Genomic DNA, 19,262 nt, shown 5'->3' on the forward strand with positions numbered 1-19,262 from the left:
TCCGACTTGATTGAATCATGAACCAATATTTTCATTGATTCGTTATAGATTCAATTTTTAAAAATATTGAAATCGTGACGTTTATGATCCTTTGATTCCCACTTCTAATCAATTAATCAAAAACATATTTTAATCATTGAATCAAAGATTATTTTGAATCTGATTAATTAATATCCAACACCTTGCTAATTATTATCCTTAATCTCGAAGTCTTGGAGCCATTGAATTGTAAGATACTTCCACCAACTCCTTCAATTATTAGATTGGGGATTTAAGTCACCTATAAGGATTAGTGTATGTGTTATTTTGTAGTACTTGTATTTTTTTAACAAGCTTTATTTTTTTAAAATAAAACATTGATTTGTAAGATGAAGAATCCGCGTAAGCTTAGACTTAAATCTGAGTGTATATAGATTGTATTTATTATACTTGTGTTTTGTGCTGATTTCTGTTTATCAAGTGGAGTTGTAGTATACAAAATCGAGGGCGGTTGCGTAAATTTATTTATTATGAGGTTGTTTAATTTTTGTGTTTCCAATTATATAATTTCTACTACATATGCTGCCTAACCTTACTTCTATCACAATTTTAATTAGATAACATGAACATCAAACCAAGTCATATATATATACTTCGTTTTCCCTTCATATGCATTTTTTCAGTCGTTTGTAACTTTCAATAATAAAAAAACAATTACTAGAAAAAATGTAACTATTTTAGTATTCTATTTTAAGAATGATCATTTGGCGAAAAGACTAGGGTTAGAGTTTAAAATTTTAGCGTAGTATTTCAATCCGAATAGAATAGCTACTTAGTTTAAATGAACTGGCTTAAATTTGAGTGGATTAAAACAATTGATCATGGATGTATGTAGATAGAAATACTCCTTCCGTCTCAAGGAAGATGACCCATTTCTTGGGCGGCACGAGATTTTATATAGTTTTATTTTGTGTGTTAAGTGGAAAGAGTAAAATAAGAGAGATAGAATAAAGTAGAGATAAATAAGTTTTCATTTTTAGTAATGAGTAATCTTGAGTGGGACAAACTAAAAATGAAAAAGGGTCATCTTCAATGGGACGGAGTGGGTACTATAAAGTTGAATATAAAACATTAAATTTAAAGCCCAATACCAACCCTAAATTTGCTTAGCCGATTAGGTATCCGTATATATCAATATGGTACTTGCGCATCCCATACTACTATGCCCTCGTCTAAATTATTCAAATTTACATGTATTTTAATAATTTAAACTGTCAATTAGCCTAAATTTTTAATTATTATTTTAATTTTCAATTATCAAAATGATTGTCCACATGCTCCATCATGTTGATTGATTTTGTTGAATCACTAAACACTCCAAAAATTAAACGCTATTAGAATGATATTTTTGTAATACTATTAATTGAATAAATACCGTGGAATACGGTATAAAAAATAAACGTAAATGATTTACGATATTAGGTGGACGCCACGCGACGGTTTTATCAGCAAAATAAATTAACAAAATTAATTTGACCAATAGTTTTCTTCGATCTACAAATAATTGGTTAATTACTTTTTCACCAATTACCTTCCTAGCTTTGGACATTTGTGGATAGGGATTTGTGCAATTATAAAAAACGACATAATTTGAACATAATTCAAATCTACTCACTAATTAATGAGTGCAAAACGAAAAAAATATACAATTAGATGAAAATTAAAGTCTAAGCGGTTATGATTTCGACAGTGTGTGGGGAGCCTTTGAATTAAGTGCCCAAATTCAAGAAAGAATCAAATAAAACATAATTCCAAAAGACTCCTCCAAAGATACTACGTCATGCTAAATACAAATACTACAAGTTAAGAATACCCATTTGTTTGTTAGTTTCTATCATTTTGTTTTGTTATCTACAGTCTAATATTTTGGTAATAGTTATTATTTGCAGATATTTCTAATTTATGATTTGATTAGTGTTAATATTTTCAACAATGAATTGCTCTAGAAATATGAAATTTCAAATATAGCACATGGCCTATATTTTGAGATCGAAAATCTAACGTGACACGTGTGGAAATTATTTCTTAAATTTTTAGATGGTGTGAAAAATTAAAAAATCGTTTATTTTCTCATAAATGTTAGGAGTATTGTTTATAAATAGAGGTTATCATCTACTCCTGTGCGCGGCACCCAAGTTTAAATCAATTGTGTCATAACCACATTATTTTCTTGGTGTAAAATGTTTATTTTTTTATTTTTAAAGATGATCAATAATATTTTTTATGCATTTTATTAATTATAATGATTGAATCTTTGACTTGTTAAATTGAAGAACTGTCTTATTAATTAAGTTTGCATCATCTTAGTATAGGTGGAGAGAAATATATGAGTTTCATCCTAAAATAAATTGGTGATAGGAGAAGAGACAAATGAAATTTATATAATGATTTTAGTTATACACTAATATGGAATAATTATGGAGTATTGACATCACTCGTGAATGTTTCTCCAAAAAAATACTTGCACTTGTGAATGCTAATTTTAGCCCTTGAACTTAGCCTAGTTGTGCTGACTAATTTAGTTGACGAATTATTCACCACTTGATTCATTGTATTCACTTTATTTACACGATAAATTATCAAAAAAATTACTATTTGGTCTGATTAACCCATAACTTTCAAAAATTTCTGATATCATAACTTTGTTATTTTTTCAATCGTCACATAGTGAATTCATTCCACCATCCTACTTCTCTGAATTCATTGACATCATGGTGTATATCGTACATAAGTAAAAATCAAAGACCTAGATATATTTTCCGTATGTCATATCAAACTTATTTTTTTCCTGAATCTAATATCATGGACAATTGAAAAAAATCGCGAAATTATGATATTAAAATGTCATTGGTTATGAAATTGTTCCACCCTTCAAGGTGTCTACAAATCGGTACGAGGAACAATTACTAGATCAGTCGTTGGATATCCTTGGTCTTACCACAACAAAAAAATATCTCTTCCATCATCCACATAAGACAAGAAGGGCAAGTCCACGTCGTCAAACGAATGGATTTGGAGGTTCAAAACCCCACCTCACACCAAATTCCTTTCTTGACTTTCCAACAATACATTTGATTTTTGTGTAAATTAAAGGAATTGGGTGTATATATATACATAGATATATGAGGAGCATTTGTAATTTATAAGGTGTATATATAAAAAGTGAAAAACAGAAAGATGAGCTGTTTAAGCAGCGTGGAGGCGAAGCTGCCGCCGGGATTTCGGTTTCACCCGAAAGATGAAGAGCTCATCTGCGATTATCTCCTCAATTGGATCACCGGCTGCCCCCACCCTCTTCCTCTCCTGCTTCAAGTTGACCTCAACAGCTGCGAGCCTTGGGATATTCCAGGTCTCTCTCTCTCTCTCTCTCAATTATTTATTGAATTTACAACTGCTTTTTCACCATATATATTTGCTTCTTGCTGTAAATATTTTGATGAGCTAAAGGAATACTAATTGTTTTGATGCTTATCTGTTAGTGTGAATACAGAGAAAAGTTTCTTTTGCGTTTATCTTCGTTTTCATCAATTTTTTTTCCCTTTTTTGTCATTTTTTCTTGCTTCTTCCTTCTTCCTTCTTGGTTTTTTCATATTCCAATGCAATCTCACAAAAAATAGAAACAAAAACTAGCCTTTAATCCAAGAACCTTTAGGTCTCTGCATGTGTGCGAGGAAGTAAGAAATTGTTAAATATACTCTCATCGTCTACGATTAATTGGCCTACTTTGACACAGTTCGGATTTTAAGAAATGTAATATAAAGTCGATGAAAAAACTTGATAGAATGCGAGTCCTACCTTTTTAAATCAGTAAGTAGAATGTGTAGTCTGTTACAAAAAAAATTGTACTTCATCCATCTCATAAAAATAGGGACTTCGGTTACGGTACATGTTTTAATACAAAATTAATAAAGTTTAAAAGAGATGGATAGAAAATGTAATTAAAAATATTATTAATGAAAAATAAGACTCATTTTATAAAAGAGGAAAAAAAATTAAAGGAGATTAATTTTATGGGACGGATTAAAATGGAAAAATGGAAAAAGGAAATTATTTTTAGGGGGATGAGAAATATAGTTGTTGATAGAAGTAAAAGAAATTAAGAGATAATTATTCGATTGCATGTGAATGGATAATCCCCGAAGTGCGTGTAGACAAGGTAATTGAGTTTGAAAAATGGAATATATACTTACCAATCATCCCACAAAAACTCTCAATCAATTACCTTTTTGAAGAAATCGACACTCTTGGTCTTGTCATAAGCTTAAGATGTAGACAGCTATTAATTTCAGATAATTAGTTCAAACTCATATGACCATACGCGTGGACACCTTCAAATCTCAACCTCAATCTCACTTCAAATTAGACACCTACAATATTTCTCTATTACCAAGAGTGGTTGGCAAAAATTAGAGCTCCATAATAATTATTCATGTCTCATTTCATACTTGCGTCACCTTCTTTATCTTATACACTTGGCTATGCAAAATTACATAGTTGAGACATTGACACTTTGCCAATATATAATAATTCAATTGGCCTTATGGGGACATCCCTCATCACCAAAATAGGGACTCGTTTGGCGCCCATAGCAGCCACACCACGTGTCGCCTGCCAACTTGTCACATTACTGGCCGACTGTTCAGTAGCCTGGACATATTGCCACGTGGTGTGTCCAGTCAATCACAATTGCAGGAAAAGAGAGAAAAAAAGGAAAATGAATACTTGTATAATTGGCTGGACACACTATGTGATAATATGTCCGAACCATTGAACTTTTATTCCTAAACCTCCTGCCAAGCTATTTTTTTTAAAAATGTGTATAACATCATCGAATTTTTGGTACGAGTAATTGTGCAAAATCCCTTATCATCACAACAAAACATAGGAAAATTATTATATCGAAATTTAGAATTCGAAAAAAATTTATGCTTCCGTCCCTACTAGAACATCATTTCTCCATCGACTGCGATTGGTCCATAGATGTGGGGAGTTCTACACTATGTGATGTTGGTTTATACTTAAATATGTATACATGGTGATTTAAAAAAAATTTGTGATTGTCTTATTAGAGTATGCATGTGTGGGAGGCAAGGAGTGGTATTTTTACAGCCAAAGGGACCGGAAATACGCAACCGGGCTTCGGACAAATCGGGCCACAGTATCGGGCTATTGGAAGGCCACGGGCAAGGACCGGGCCATAATCCGCAAGGGAGTCCTGGTCGGCATGCGAAAGACGCTGGTATTTTATCAGGGCCGGGCCCCCAGAGGCCAAAAGACGGAGTGGGTCATGCACGAGTTTCGCCTCGAAGGAGCCCACGGGCCCGGCCCGAAATCGGTCTCCCCCTTTAAGGTAGCATACCTATCTAATAATTTATTATGTCGTTAATCACGATCTAATCCCTTGACTAATCAAAAATCAAGTTGATCATTTATATTCGACATGATCTTCAACTTGTTAATATTATGGAAGTCATTAAGATACAGGCTGTTTTCATTTAAAAAAGACTTCTCCGAATATCCCAACTATTCTAATCCTAATTTCGTTGCCTTGTGCATAAAGAATTCAATGAATCACGACAATTAGTTATTTGGCTTTATACTAATTTAATCCTGCCCATATAATAATCCCTTTTGTCGTTTTCTGCTTTCCGCTCACCAGAAAGTAGGTGTAATACAGTTCTCTTGATAATGAAATGCACAAGCAAATTGCTGAAAAATTATTAAATTTGGTTAAATTGTGGTCAATCCAAAACTTTTAAAATTGACGATTGTATATAATTTTGACAATTTTTTCAATTGTCCTATTATCAAAAATTCGACGACTAATAAAACTTATTTTTTATGTAGAAGTATAATACTTTCTCCATCCTCCGCTAATAGTCCCAATTTGCTAGTATTTTTGTCCATCCGTGAATAATTGTGCTATTTATTTTTTATTACTTTTAGTAATGAATCGCATATTTCATTCAAAATTTATTATAAAACTAATCTATAAAAATAAGATTCATTTTTTACTAACTTTTTTATTCCACTTTACATTACATTTCTTAATATCAGAGTAGTCAAAGTGAGCATTTTATTAGCGGATAAAGGGAGTATGTCTTTAGTGCACTCTAGTAGAAAAGTTACCTAAAGACAGACTACATAAAAAAATGAAGACATGTATGATGCTAAACTTATCGGCTATTTCTGAAAGTTATGAAATTGACTAAAAATTTACAAATCAGTGATTTTTCTCACCCGTTATCCATTTATTTATTACTCTATTAGTCCAGAATCAATAATATATTTTTATTTTATTTTAATCTGTCCACAAGCCATGTGAACCGAATCAACACTGAGATTACCCACATCATTAAGCACTTAATTAGAATCGTGTTTGGCTGCTTTTGATTAAAACTAATTAATTATCATGAAACAGGACTGGGTTCTATGCCGAGTGTTCTTCAAGAGCAGATCAGAACCCCCAGCCAGATCAGAGGAAGCCCCCGGGAGCAGCCGCTTCGACGTCGTTGCCACACCATCATCCCCGCCACTGCCGCCCCTAACGGACCCCTTCTTCCCATTCGACGCTGCGGATCAGTATAATCACGAGCAGGTGCCCTGCTTCTCCATTTTAAACAACAACCAAACAAACCCTAATTTCTCGATGCTCGACCACATGGACCCGCCCCCGATCCAGGATCGTCCGTCTTCTTGCGACAAGAAGGTGATCAAAGCTGTCTTGAATCATCTCACCAAAATGGAAAGTGAGAACGATGATCGGACGAGCATGAAAGGTGGCTCCCCGAGCTTCGAGGCCGACAGTTATCTGTCGGAGGTGGTGTGGAATAGCTACTAGTGATGTTGCAATTCTTGGAAACATGTGATTGTTTTTTGGGAATTTTGAAGCAAAGAAATTAAGATTAATGTTGTTACTGCTTTAGATTAGGCATAGCTTTGTATCAATGTACATGAAATGTTTGGTATGTGCAATTGGATACTTGTAAGAATTAATATATTTCCTAAGTGATGTTAATTAGAACTGTTTATACATATTTATACCAATTTTAATACTTTTCTCAATTTCCTCATGAAGAAATGATCTGATTTCCTATTTGGCAAGCCCAAGTTAGTCCTCAATTTGACGATGTATATAGATAAATATATAGTTTAATCATAAAAATCACAAATTTTAATAAAATTCATGAATCTTAGCAAACTATTTATAGAATCCCGATAGTTCATAATTGGATCATGATTATCTTGTTTTACCATATCATACTTAAGCTTACATTTTTTGTTTATTCATTTGAAACACACTCTGCCCCATGTTTCATTAAATACACATACATGGTAAATATACAACCTTTTTAAATTAGGCAGTTGCTGGTGAGTTTACATATTTGCAAGGAGAAAAGGGAGTGTACATACTTGCAAGTAGAAGACATGTGATCAACATGGAATAATTTAATTGGTATTAAAATTAGAATTGGGTTAATTGGCTGTCCATTTTCTTAAGTAATAGTAGTATATAGATAATAGATTGACCTTCCAAGTCAATGAAATTACATTGGTTGATTCATCTACTTGACTTTAATTGTAGACTTAATCAAGAAAATATAATGATGTGTTGTTATCTGGAATTAATACATGGTTTATAAGCAACTAGTATAAAATAGTAGTACTAGTATTAGTTTGTTTACATTCATAAATTTAGTAGTTGGCTGGCTATGTATGTGTACATTGTCATTTAATAATAAAATGATATACTAATCCAAAATCAGCTGGAGATATATTCACAATTAATTAACTAATTAAAGCACAAATATATTGACTACAAATCATATTAATTTACTTAACAGGTTACCGGAATAATATTTAAATTATTCACTAATAACTCTTCTCATTCATAGTTCTAATAAGAGCGTCGACAGAAAACGATAAAATCACTAATCACTAATAGTCATAACGAAGACGACATGTGTGTCAAACAAAGCAACTTTACCACTACCAAAAACATTGGAGATAAATCGACCTTTGAAAACATCATGTCATGATCCCTTGCAATAATTAATTAAAAAAATATTTAAAAAATTGAGGTGGGCAATTTTAAAGTTGAATGTCAAAGAAGATGAAATCATATGAAGTGGAATTGCGTGGTGAGATTATACACATTGCCAAACACTAGACAACAAACAAATTAAAAGGGCTGCGTTAGTGTTCCAAATTAGAATAATTTGACTATCACTTTCACCCATCTAACTAAATAGGTAAGAAGACAATTATGTCAAAGGAAATAACTTTAAAGCAAATGTAGAACAAAGATCTTACACCACAGTCCACAACTCCCCCTTTTAATTTTTGGGATAATTTGCATAGTATGAAGTACCAACGGGTGGTTAGGATCAACTGGAAATATAAATCACTGACGATAGAAATCCATGGGTTCCATCATAAAATCAATTGGTGATAGGAGGAGTGGTCCATTAGAATTATATAGTAGTTTCAGGGTCTATATGAACACCGATGCGAGATGATTATAATTTTATATCTAGTTTCAATTGCCAACAAAAAATCCCTTTAAAAAAGAACTCGATAAAATCACGATGTACTGATTTGCTTATATATATATTTTTTGTACTGATTTCAGATAGAAATACTTGCTTTGTTAAATAAATCGATACATATACAAACATCATCACTAGTGTTAATTAGGAGTAAACAACCAATATTATTTTAGAAGTAGCAGTTCTACTAAGAAATAGGAAAATACTCCATAAAACATAGGGAATGGCAGTAGTTGAAGTAGAAATGGACAACAATTAAAAACAATAAATCTCAATAAATATATTATTATTTGGTAGTAAGGTAGATAGAACTTCCATAATCCATAACATGATCAGATTCTTGTTGTTAGTGTGAATACATGAATCACGTTAAAGTCACTTTGAGCTTCCATTATTTTTGACAGATAACTATTTGTATTTCTTATTAGTCTGGATTTAATATCAAAACCATTTTTGAAAAGTTATTGGCCTCAATTCGCCCTCCGGTTTGTGTTGAATTCTCTTTTATGTACTTTCTCAATCTCATAATCATCTATACATATATAAAGGAGGAGTTTTGAGGGTATTTATGGAATAACAATTAGAGTTTTAGGGGTATTTATGGAATAAGCATTTAGCTTTGTGAAATGAAATGTTTTTTTTAAGGTTATAAGACATTATAGATTTTTAATAAAATTATGAATGTGAAAAGTTTTATTTTTATGGGAAGGGACTTGAAAAGACTAGAAGATGAAGAAATATATTATGGGAAGGGATTTTGAAGAGACTGGGAAGCAATGTTTTAAAAACCGGACCGGCAAGCGAACCGGCGACGTTACTGGTTCACGGTTCGACCGGTCGAACCACCGGTCTAACCGTTTTACTGTTGTAAATATATATAAAAATATATTAAATTTAGTAAATGATTTACAATTAATAATATATCACAAAACATTAAACCTTATAGATAATTAGTGATGTATTAATATAAATAATATTAAAATTTAGTAAATACATTCAGATATATATATTTAATATTAGTTAGTCTAGATAAAAAATTTAATATTTCATGTATTAAAATAGATAATGTTTATATTAATTTAAGAAAATTTATTTCGTAAAATAATATATAATTAGTTTAGATAAGATTATTCATTAATGTCAATAGCTAGGGTATATAAATTAAGTATATAATATAAAAAATTTATTTATAGTAAATAATGAATCTTATATGGTACTAATAATAATATAGGTGGTAAGTAGAGCATCATTAAAATATAAAGGATGATAATTATAAATATTATAATTAACAATGATATTAAAGAATAATAAAATTAAAATGAATTATTAGTTTTTTTAGATAAAATTAATGGTTAATGTATAAAAATATTTAATTGTTCACGGTCCGACCGGTCGAACCGGCCGGTCCGGTCCGGTTTTTAAAACATTCCTGGGAAGCAATCGTAGTTTCTCAAAGTTATTTTTATTTTTATTTATTTATTTGTTTTTGTTATTATTAATAATTAAAGAAATGAAAAGGTTTTTATATAGATCAATATGAAACAAATCTATTTTACTATAGTAAATAAAAAGAATCTATTTAGCAATACTATTAAAAAATATGTCTTTGATTAATTTAATTTGACATAGGTGTGAAGTGTTCCTCTAAAAATTTTCATGAATTTCTTGAAAATTGTTGGGCATCTAACAAAAGCATTCAAAGAAATTAATTAAGACAAAAAATTTAAACATGGGACGTGAGTGGGTCATGGGTAGTCTTTGCCTCTTCACCTCTTTTGTAACTCACATTCCATTACCATCGTTTTGTGGTTTATGGTGTATTAATTTTATGGCCTCCCATGTCTTTGTTTTATGGCTATAAAAGACATAGAGTTGTAGATGAATTACACAACAACAAAAGCATACTCGATTTTTGGAGCTTTATCAAGTTTGTCGGTATCTAGCGGGTTGGAGATGCTTCAACACACTAGGAGGAAGTCGTTTTATATCTGTGAACAATACATTAATCCGAGAGCACTAGATGCGACGTAATTTTTCTTGCTGATAAAGGGCTTTTCTCGACTTGACTTATAGTTCGATTTGTCTTAATTGCATTCATTGTAATTTTCATTTCATTTATTGTTCATTTTTCTACTATTATACTATTTGTGCATGATTCGAAAATTTTATCTCAATGTTTTATCAGTAAGAGGGCTGAAAATATTGACATCCAAACTCGAAACATGCACAATATATTCTTCATCTTCGTACAATTTATTATTTTTATATATATGTACACGTTACACTTATATTAAGTGGTACACAAAAAAATAATATTTGATCATTAATATACTATATATGTAATTTCCAATACTTGAGTAGGATATTTTTGTAATGGAAGAATTGTCATGTACACATGGAAGTAGGAGATAGCTCTAGAATTTCAATAATTTGCGAAAGCAATAAAGAAGGAAGCCGACTTTCCTATCCTATTTGTGAATAGGTTGTTACTGTCACTTTGTATTTAAAAAAGAAGACGAAGTGGAGATTCTGTAGGAGGGAATTGTTTAACCGAGAAAAGAGAGTTTTGAGGTGGAAAATAGAGGAAAAAAATATCGACAATCAAGACATCCGACGGTACATAGAATCTGAGGATCGTAGAACAGAAAACAAAATCAAGAACGCTTTGTTCTGTTAATGATGTTTTATTTTTATAATAGTTTTAAACTTTTAATAATTGATATACATACTTTATTTAATTTTAGGATTATTGCCAAATAATGCTAGTGACGGAGTTGTATTATTTGTGAGTTAATTTAATTTGTTATTTAACAAAAATTCCATTATGAATAATTTATTAAATTCAGAAAAATAAAACAGTTTAATTCATGTAATAATTGACGGAAGTGGATTATATGAGTTTTATTTGGAGTAGTGGCTATTGATTACAATTGGAAGTGGACCGGTGGATCTTTTATTTTAGTGGGAGTAGTGGCTCTTAATTAATTAGTCTTGGAATGTGGTGGGACGGTTAAACAATTGTCCATAAAAGGGACTATAATCTTGATTGGGTCATCCGATGAAGCCCCGTAGAAAAGGATCTTTGCAGGTTTCATCTCTTCCTTGAAAAGAATCACCCTAGACACGTAAAAAGACAGATCAGATGAGGCAGCTGGTGAGGTTACGATCGATGATGGGATCGACATTAGGGGTGGCCGAAGGTGACGACCTTCTCAGCCAGGGAGAAGATGATGACACCGATCTCCACTCCGCAGAAGCTGACTAGGTGGTGGAGAGCTGGAAATTTGGATATCATGATTCTGAGTCTTGGTTATTTATTAATGTGTGGATTTTGTTTTTCTGGTGAGTTTGTGTAATGTTGATTAATTGATCAATCGTTGTTTTGGAATTCGGAGCACAAATCAATCTCGTATGTATGTTCCACCGTTGTATTTTTTAATATCCATTTATAAAGATTTAAAAATATAGTATGTAAAATTATTAATATGCAAATCCAATATACTAACAAATACGTGTATAATATTATAGTGAAATAATAAATTAAATATAAAATTTTATCACAACAAATTGGTGAAACATGTAATGGGATTGAGAAATTTATAAAAGTTACCTACTTTTATAACTTATGAGATGAACCAAAGAGTAATTAAGAAATTATGATTTAAATGATAATTATTTTTTATAAATTAAACAAAATCAACTAATAATAAGAACTAATTAGAATTTTATTCTGTTTGATTGATAAATCACTTATTGATGTTATTTTTATGCCATATAGATATTACTTAAATTTTTTAAATTTTAATTAATATAAAAATAAATTAATGTTCATGCAAATAATATAAATAAAAGATAATTTTTAAAGTTGTGGATTAATTGAATGAAATGAGAACTACGAATCACAAACCACACATTTTTATTAGACAATTAAAATTATAAAAGTAATTAAATTTTGAATTATATATATCACATTTCATTGAAACGTTTTTACATTTCTATAACAGATAGAGTAGCATATTATTAAAAACACATATACAATTAAATACTAAAACACCATTAATGTGAATTCACCATGAAAAACTCTTTTATATATGTATAGATTTGCACAATTTTTTTTTAAAAAAAATAGAATGGCGTCATGTTTTTTTTAATGAAAATTGCACTTTCTTGATATGAGTATACAATCAGATTTACAGTCAAGATTCAGGTAAAAAAAACCTCTACTATCAGTAAGGATTATCAAGTAGACTGACCCATTGTAAGATATCGAATAAAGATCTAAAACCCTCAAAATAGAATAAGTGATCAACAAAGTAAAATTGAACTGGGGCAGAGGGAGAATTTTATTGATATTTGGCTCATTTGTTGGTCATGATGAGTATATTTTAAAGTTAAGGGTTTATGATTTAGGTTACAAGGTTTGGGTTTTTAGTGTATAGGGTCACTATATTGCAATGAAATGAAGCTCGACTAAGAAGTGTCTCACCAGTGCAATCTTAAATTATTGCAACGTAAACTTGCTCCTGCAGTTATAACTAAACGGTTAATTCATATTTTCACAGAATTAAAATGCTTTTTAATTTTAAGTCTTATATTTAAATGTCAACACAAATAAGTGTTGAAATTTTAATGTGATCGTATTGACATTTTAATGAAAAATTAGCATTTAAACGCACTCTTGTGGCCATGTGGGGTTATTTTGATTGAAAAAGTATAATCCAAAGTAAGAGGATGTCGAATATTCTTTTGTTTATCATTTCACAAATTTTATTTCGCATAATGAAATAAATACGAAGAAATTAAAATGACCCGTGCATCGCACGGGCGTGATACTAGTTCATACGTAAAACGGTAGATAGCTGAATCTTGCACAAATTTCAATATTTAGTAATACAAGTTTTAAAAATTGAAATGACATTATCATTCAATTTAGTGCAAAATTAATACCTTCACATTTTTATCCATCACCGAAAATTAACACGTCATACTATAAATAATAATTTTCGACAAAGATTGCACAGCCCACTACGGCGCATTGGGCCTCTCCATAAACTCTTCAGGTGGCCCATGATAAAAAAATAAACGCCTATACTCTACTAATGTCACATATTTGTTGATTTCACTTCCATTTAATTTTTTTGGGTTGTGTATTGGATTGTGCTGAAATATTTTTGTTTTAAAGAATGGGTCATGCCATATTACAGCTATGGTGTTCTTTAACATAATTTTGATGAAATGATTGGGAATTTTGGGCCAGCATAGAATACTAACGATAATTGAAGTAAACCATTGATATGTATGATCAAAAGATACAAGCTAAGAAGGGAGAGAAACATGATGGTAATTAATTCTAGTATCTGCGCCAAAGCACTGGTGTTGTAGACAAGAAGTGCGCCGCCGGCAAGGATGCCGAGGAGGGTGACCGCCCATACGGCCAAAGCTGGTGGTGCTCCGACATAGACATCGCCACTTGGGGACCAATCATTCCGGTCATAGATAGGGCTGCATATGCCATTTCCGTTCAACATTAGTTGAAAATCACCACCATTATAAAACGAGATAAACAGATAATAGTCATTTAAATCACAAAATTTGATCAAATTTAGATTAGTCTCGTAAGTGGAGTCAGAAACTTATATTGAGGGAGCAAAAAATTAAAACAACAAAAGAGTGCATTTGCACTTATAGCTTATTCTAGATACGCCTTGATATTAATAAGGAATACTTCCTTCGTCCCTGTAAAATATGAATTTGGTTCGAAACGAGTTTTAATGTATAATTTGTAAAGTAAAACAGAAAGATAGGGAGAGAGATAAAAGATAGTGTAAGTTAGTGTTAATAGACATATTATTAGTAGTGCGGTGTAATGATACCTGCTGTAAATAAAGTGATGTGTCAAGTAATGTGTTGTTTAACTATTTTGAAATTAGAAATGCATACTTTCAATGACGGACGAACAAGTTAATAGTTAAATACTTTTCAAGGGACGAAGAGAGTATAAAATTACAAAAATTCAATAATTTTCATAAATCATAACTGTCTCATCAATTCACAACTTCTTTTATGTCTCATCCATTCACAAAACAACTTAATTCACATGTCTCATCAATTCACAAAATAAGAAGATGATCAAAAGGCAGTTTAATTTATAAGAAAAAAAAGGAAATGAAAAAAAATATTCAATTTAATAAAATGACGTCGATTCAAAATCAACAAATGCGTCGTTTTGTACACGATCTAGCAATTGCGTGAAAATGAAACCTTTTGATTCAGTTTTCAAACTTTATACGTAGAAGACTAACCAAAATTAAATCAACTTTCATAACTTAAATCTCTTTTATACGTGTTTAATAGTATAGAAAACTAGTATTCCTACGTTGGATTTTTTATATAATTATAAACTAGTAGTAACCATATCTGTGTATATTTTTATACAAATGTTATGTTTTACTATTTCAGATATTAGGAAATTTGAATTGGGTCTGAACACCTCGTGTGTGCATTATTATATTTTATTGTATGACTAACGTTGTTGAAAATGGAATTCTTGTCCGAGGTCAAGAAAAAAATAAATAGGTTTAATTATTAGAGAAAAGAAAAATTTGTATGAACACATCATGTGAGCTTTTTTGTATTACTAACGTTGAACATTTGAAAATGGAATTCTTATTGTTAGGGATCAAGAAAAAGAATATTTCCATACAACTATTACATGTGAATACTAGTAGTACATAATAAACAGAGCATATTAAATCACTATTTGACAACATCTCTTACTCACAAAGTGGTCTCCTAACTTCATAATCCCTTCCCACTATTCACGGTAATATCTTATTTTTTAATATTATATACTATTATAGTAATTAAATTGAACGTTCTTTTTGAATAAAAATTCCAAGTTCATCAAAAACGAAAGTTTATAATATACTCCCTCCGTCTCACGAAGATTGTCTCATTTTTCCATTTTCGTCCGTCCCGTAAAATTTGTCTCATTTCACTCTTTACCATTTTTGGTAGTGGACCACATATCCCACTAACTCATTCTTACTCACATTCTATTATAAAACTAATATATAAAAATAGGACCCATATTTCAATAACTTTTTAAACTCATTTTTCATTATATTTCTTAAAATCGGTGTCCGGTGAGACAATTTTTTTGAGAATGAGGGAGTATGAATTAAATTCATAATATTCTTAATTTAATTAAGTAAGGTGTGAAAACGAAGTGGCCCACGTGGAGAATTGGTCACACGCCGTGGTTGACTTTCATATTCTTCCACCCAAATCAAATAAATTTTCAATATTTTCATTCTACTTTATTTTGATCCATCATTAAATATTGATTAACTTGTTCCTAACATTTCAAATTTTTACGTAACAAATTTGGAACAATAATAACTCTCTCTAATCACCGGAGACTTTAATTTGTTTTATTTTATTCCATTCCCTCCTCTCAACTCTAGTTCATTTTCCCTCAATCAAGATTTCGGAGCTTTATTCTTTTCTTCAGCTGCAGGTGCTTAATCTCAGCTGGGTTATCTTTAATTTATGTTGTTTCCACTAATCTCTCTCTCGTTTCAGTTGCTAGTGATTGATCAAGGTGTTACTCAACTTTTCTCTCATCAAGACTTAATTTTTATCCCTTTATCTTTTTGGAGTGTGTTTTTGGGTGGGATGACATTGCAATTTTAGTGTTGGGGAGGTTATCATGTGAGCTTTGATTGATTTATGTATAATATTTATTTATAGGTCAGCTTAAGAGTAGAGCTTATGCATTTATTCCATCTACTATTGTTTAGGTATTTTACATGATCTGTCAATATTATGCTGTCTATTTCTGAAATGGGAAGTAATCTCATATAGAATTTCATTATCAGTTGTCTAAAAAAAACAGAGTTTGATGTATATTTTCAAATCTCTTGTTGCATATCTTGATTTTGATTGATATTTAGTTAGTCAAAGTGTGGCTTACATGAACATTTTGTTTTAAAAGGGTGTTTTTTTTTATTGTAGTTATCTTGATTTTGATGAATGAGGCTTCCTTTCGTTCTATTATGAGAGCGTCTAGCGTTTCACTACTACTCAAACAGGGCATTTTACGTAGCTTTATTTTCGTAGATATTTGGGAAATCCACGTACATTGCGGTTCATAGGATGTTAATTGAATTGAGGAAGCCTATTTTAGAATCTTGATTCGTTTATCCTTAGAGATGTCTTATATAACTCCCTGAATGAACTCAATATATATGATTTTAACAAAAAGTTAATTCTGATTTATATAGCTTTTGTTTGTTGCAGTTTTTACATTGTGAAGCAATCTATCTGTGTGTGGCTATAGCAGGCTGAAGTTGCTGGTGAATCCGATAGTTATGTCCTGTCTATCATTCTTATTCGAACGAAATTCAGCAAGAGGCGATCCCCAGCTTGGAGATGGTACTTCTCTACTTCTTCTTGAAGCTGCAATTGCTCATTTGTTCACATTTTCTTTGTATTTTGCACTTATTATTGTATTTCATGTCCCATTTTTCTATTGATACTAATGAAGCTAAATCATTTACAGAGCTCTCAGGAGTGCAAAATGTTACTCTATACTCATACAAGGAGCTAGCAATTGCAACCAATGATTATAGTCCAGAGAATAAAATCGGGGAGGGAGGATTTGGTTCCGTCTATAAGGTAAAAGAGTCTCATCTCGTCTTGTATTTTTCATTGCATTAGTTAACAAAATCCACTTATACAATTTTTGATAAATAGGGAAAATTTAGGAATGGGCAGATGGCTGCAATTAAGGTTCTCTCTGCTAACTCGAGTCAAGGAGTAAGAGAGTTCTTGACGGAGATTGAAGTGATCTCAGACATAGAGCATGAAAATTTAGTCAAGCTGTATGGTTGTTGTGTGGAACGGAATCAAAGAATCCTCGTTTACAACTACCTTGAGAATAACAGTCTAGCAAAGACACTTCTTGGTATTGCCTTTTATAGCGTTTTAGTCCTTTCTATCGTATGTATCTCTATTTTCTATTACTTGTTAAGTTTGTCTGATGATCTCTAACCATCTGCAGGTGGGAGTCACTGCAGCATCCATTTTAGCTGGAAAACGCGGGTTAAGATCTGCACGGGAGTTGCTAGGGGGCTTGCCTATCTTCATGAGGAAGTTAGGCCACATATCATCCATCGTGACATCAAAGCAAGCAATATTCTTCTAGACAAAGATCTGACCCCGAGGATTTCAGATTTTGGCCTTGCCAAGCTCATGCCTCCAAACATGACTCATGTTAGTACACGTGTTGCGGGAACCATGTAAGTTGCAGCACTGAATCCAATGGCTTCGATGTTTTTGGAATCCACATCTCGTCTTAACTTTTGAACATGTGTTTCTGTTATTGCAGAGGCTATTTGGCACCAGAATATGCAATAAGAGGCCATTTGACACGGCGTGCTGATATTTACAGCTTTGGGGTTCTTCTTATCGAAATAGTCAGCGGGAGATGCAATACAAATAGCCGATTACCCATAGCAGAGCAGTATATTCTTGAAAGGGTAAACCACATAACGAACTATCAAGTAGCGTTGTTTAACTTATTCGCTCGATATTTTCTCATACAACTACACAAGTCTCTCTAGATATCATGTTTTCAAGCATGTTTGAGCCCTGAGACTTTTTAAAGTAGTTTTGATTACTAAAATTCATGTATTTGTGGATGCAGACATGGCAACTTTACGAGAGCAAAGAGCTCGTGTTACTAGTGGACACAGCGCTGAACGGAGATTTTGATGCTGAGCAGGCTTGCAAGTTCTTGAAGATCGGTCTGCTCTGCACGCAGGACTCTCCTAAGCTTCGGCCCTCCATGTCGACTGTTGTCCGGATGCTTACTGGAGAGAAAATTATCGATGAAGATGCAATCACAAAGCCAGGGTTGATCTCTGATTTCATGGACTTGAAGATCAAAACCGATCCCAAGCCAAAGGTTGACAACGTGCACCAGACGTCGTCCAATTTCAACTCCTCGGGCTCCGATAGCGTGGGGAAATCGACATGGACTTCTGCACCTTCTTCTCATGCTACCTTCTCTTACACTGCAGTTTATGATCGCAGCTCATGATCATTTGAGGGATTGTTTTTTTATTTGTAAGAGAATTTTCTTAGTTTTTTTGTACAATTTTGTGTCTGGCTTGCTTTAGATTGTGTTCACTTTCTTCTTCTTCTTCTTTTTTTTTTTTTATTTTCCTTGTTTTGTTTATAGGTTGTGATTCTCATGAAATGAGATATCTGTGTAAATAAAGTTGTCTATGTAAAATTAATTGCTTCTATAAATTTGGGAAATTCAAATGGCTCATGCCTCCAAACACGACTCGTGGAGCCAAGTACGTTGCAACATCTCCTTAACTTAATCCAATGGCTTCCATATTTTTGTTAAAAATAGTTTTGATTGCTAATTCTTGTATTTGTGGATGCAGGCATGGAACCTTTATAAGAGAAACAAGCTCGTAACACTAGTGGACACAGCGCTCGACGGATTTTTTGATGTGGAGCAGTCTTCCAAGTTCTTGAACATCGGTCTGCTCTGCACACAGGACGAGTCTTGTCTAGATGTGAAACAGACCAAACAGGAAAACTCATCCCAAAAGACTAGTTTGTTAGGAGAGAGAGCCCATCAGTTGTGGTTCTCAA

At 32.0% G+C, this 19,262-nt stretch overlaps 2 protein-coding genes across 4 annotated transcripts; both read left to right on the forward strand.

The window, feature by feature from the left end:
• Nucleotides 1-3,100: 3,100 nt before the first annotated feature.
• LOC121759673 (NAC domain-containing protein 21/22-like) lies at nucleotides 3,101-7,104 on the forward strand. Its single transcript, XM_042155340.1, has 3 exons — nucleotides 3,101-3,388; nucleotides 5,109-5,389; nucleotides 6,461-7,104. The coding sequence occupies exons 1-3, from the start codon at nucleotides 3,217-3,219 to the stop codon at nucleotides 6,878-6,880; spliced, it is 873 nt and encodes a 290-aa protein (XP_042011274.1). The 5' UTR covers nucleotides 3,101-3,216; the 3' UTR covers nucleotides 6,881-7,104.
• An 8,855-nt stretch (nucleotides 7,105-15,959) lies between these two features.
• LOC121757142 (cold-responsive protein kinase 1-like) lies at nucleotides 15,960-18,942 on the forward strand. 3 transcript variants are annotated; one of them, XM_042152642.1, is made up of 7 exons: nucleotides 15,960-16,107; nucleotides 16,890-17,024; nucleotides 17,152-17,267; nucleotides 17,346-17,556; nucleotides 17,653-17,890; nucleotides 17,980-18,130; nucleotides 18,298-18,942. In XM_042152642.1, the coding sequence occupies exons 2-7, from the start codon at nucleotides 16,961-16,963 to the stop codon at nucleotides 18,691-18,693; spliced, it is 1,176 nt and encodes a 391-aa protein (XP_042008576.1). In that variant the 5' UTR covers nucleotides 15,960-16,107; nucleotides 16,890-16,960; the 3' UTR covers nucleotides 18,694-18,942. The 3 variants fall into 3 exon arrangements, with proteins under 3 accessions (XP_042008576.1, XP_042008578.1, XP_042008577.1); XM_042152644.1 differs by having other exon boundaries at nucleotides 15,971-16,107; nucleotides 16,874-17,024; XM_042152643.1 differs by having other exon boundaries at nucleotides 15,974-16,191.
• Nucleotides 18,943-19,262: the final 320 nt, after the last annotated feature.

The sequence above is a fragment of the Salvia splendens genome, chromosome 12 (genome assembly GCF_004379255.2).
Source record: "Salvia splendens isolate huo1 chromosome 12, SspV2, whole genome shotgun sequence".
Classification (NCBI taxonomy): domain Eukaryota; kingdom Viridiplantae; phylum Streptophyta; class Magnoliopsida; order Lamiales; family Lamiaceae; genus Salvia; species Salvia splendens.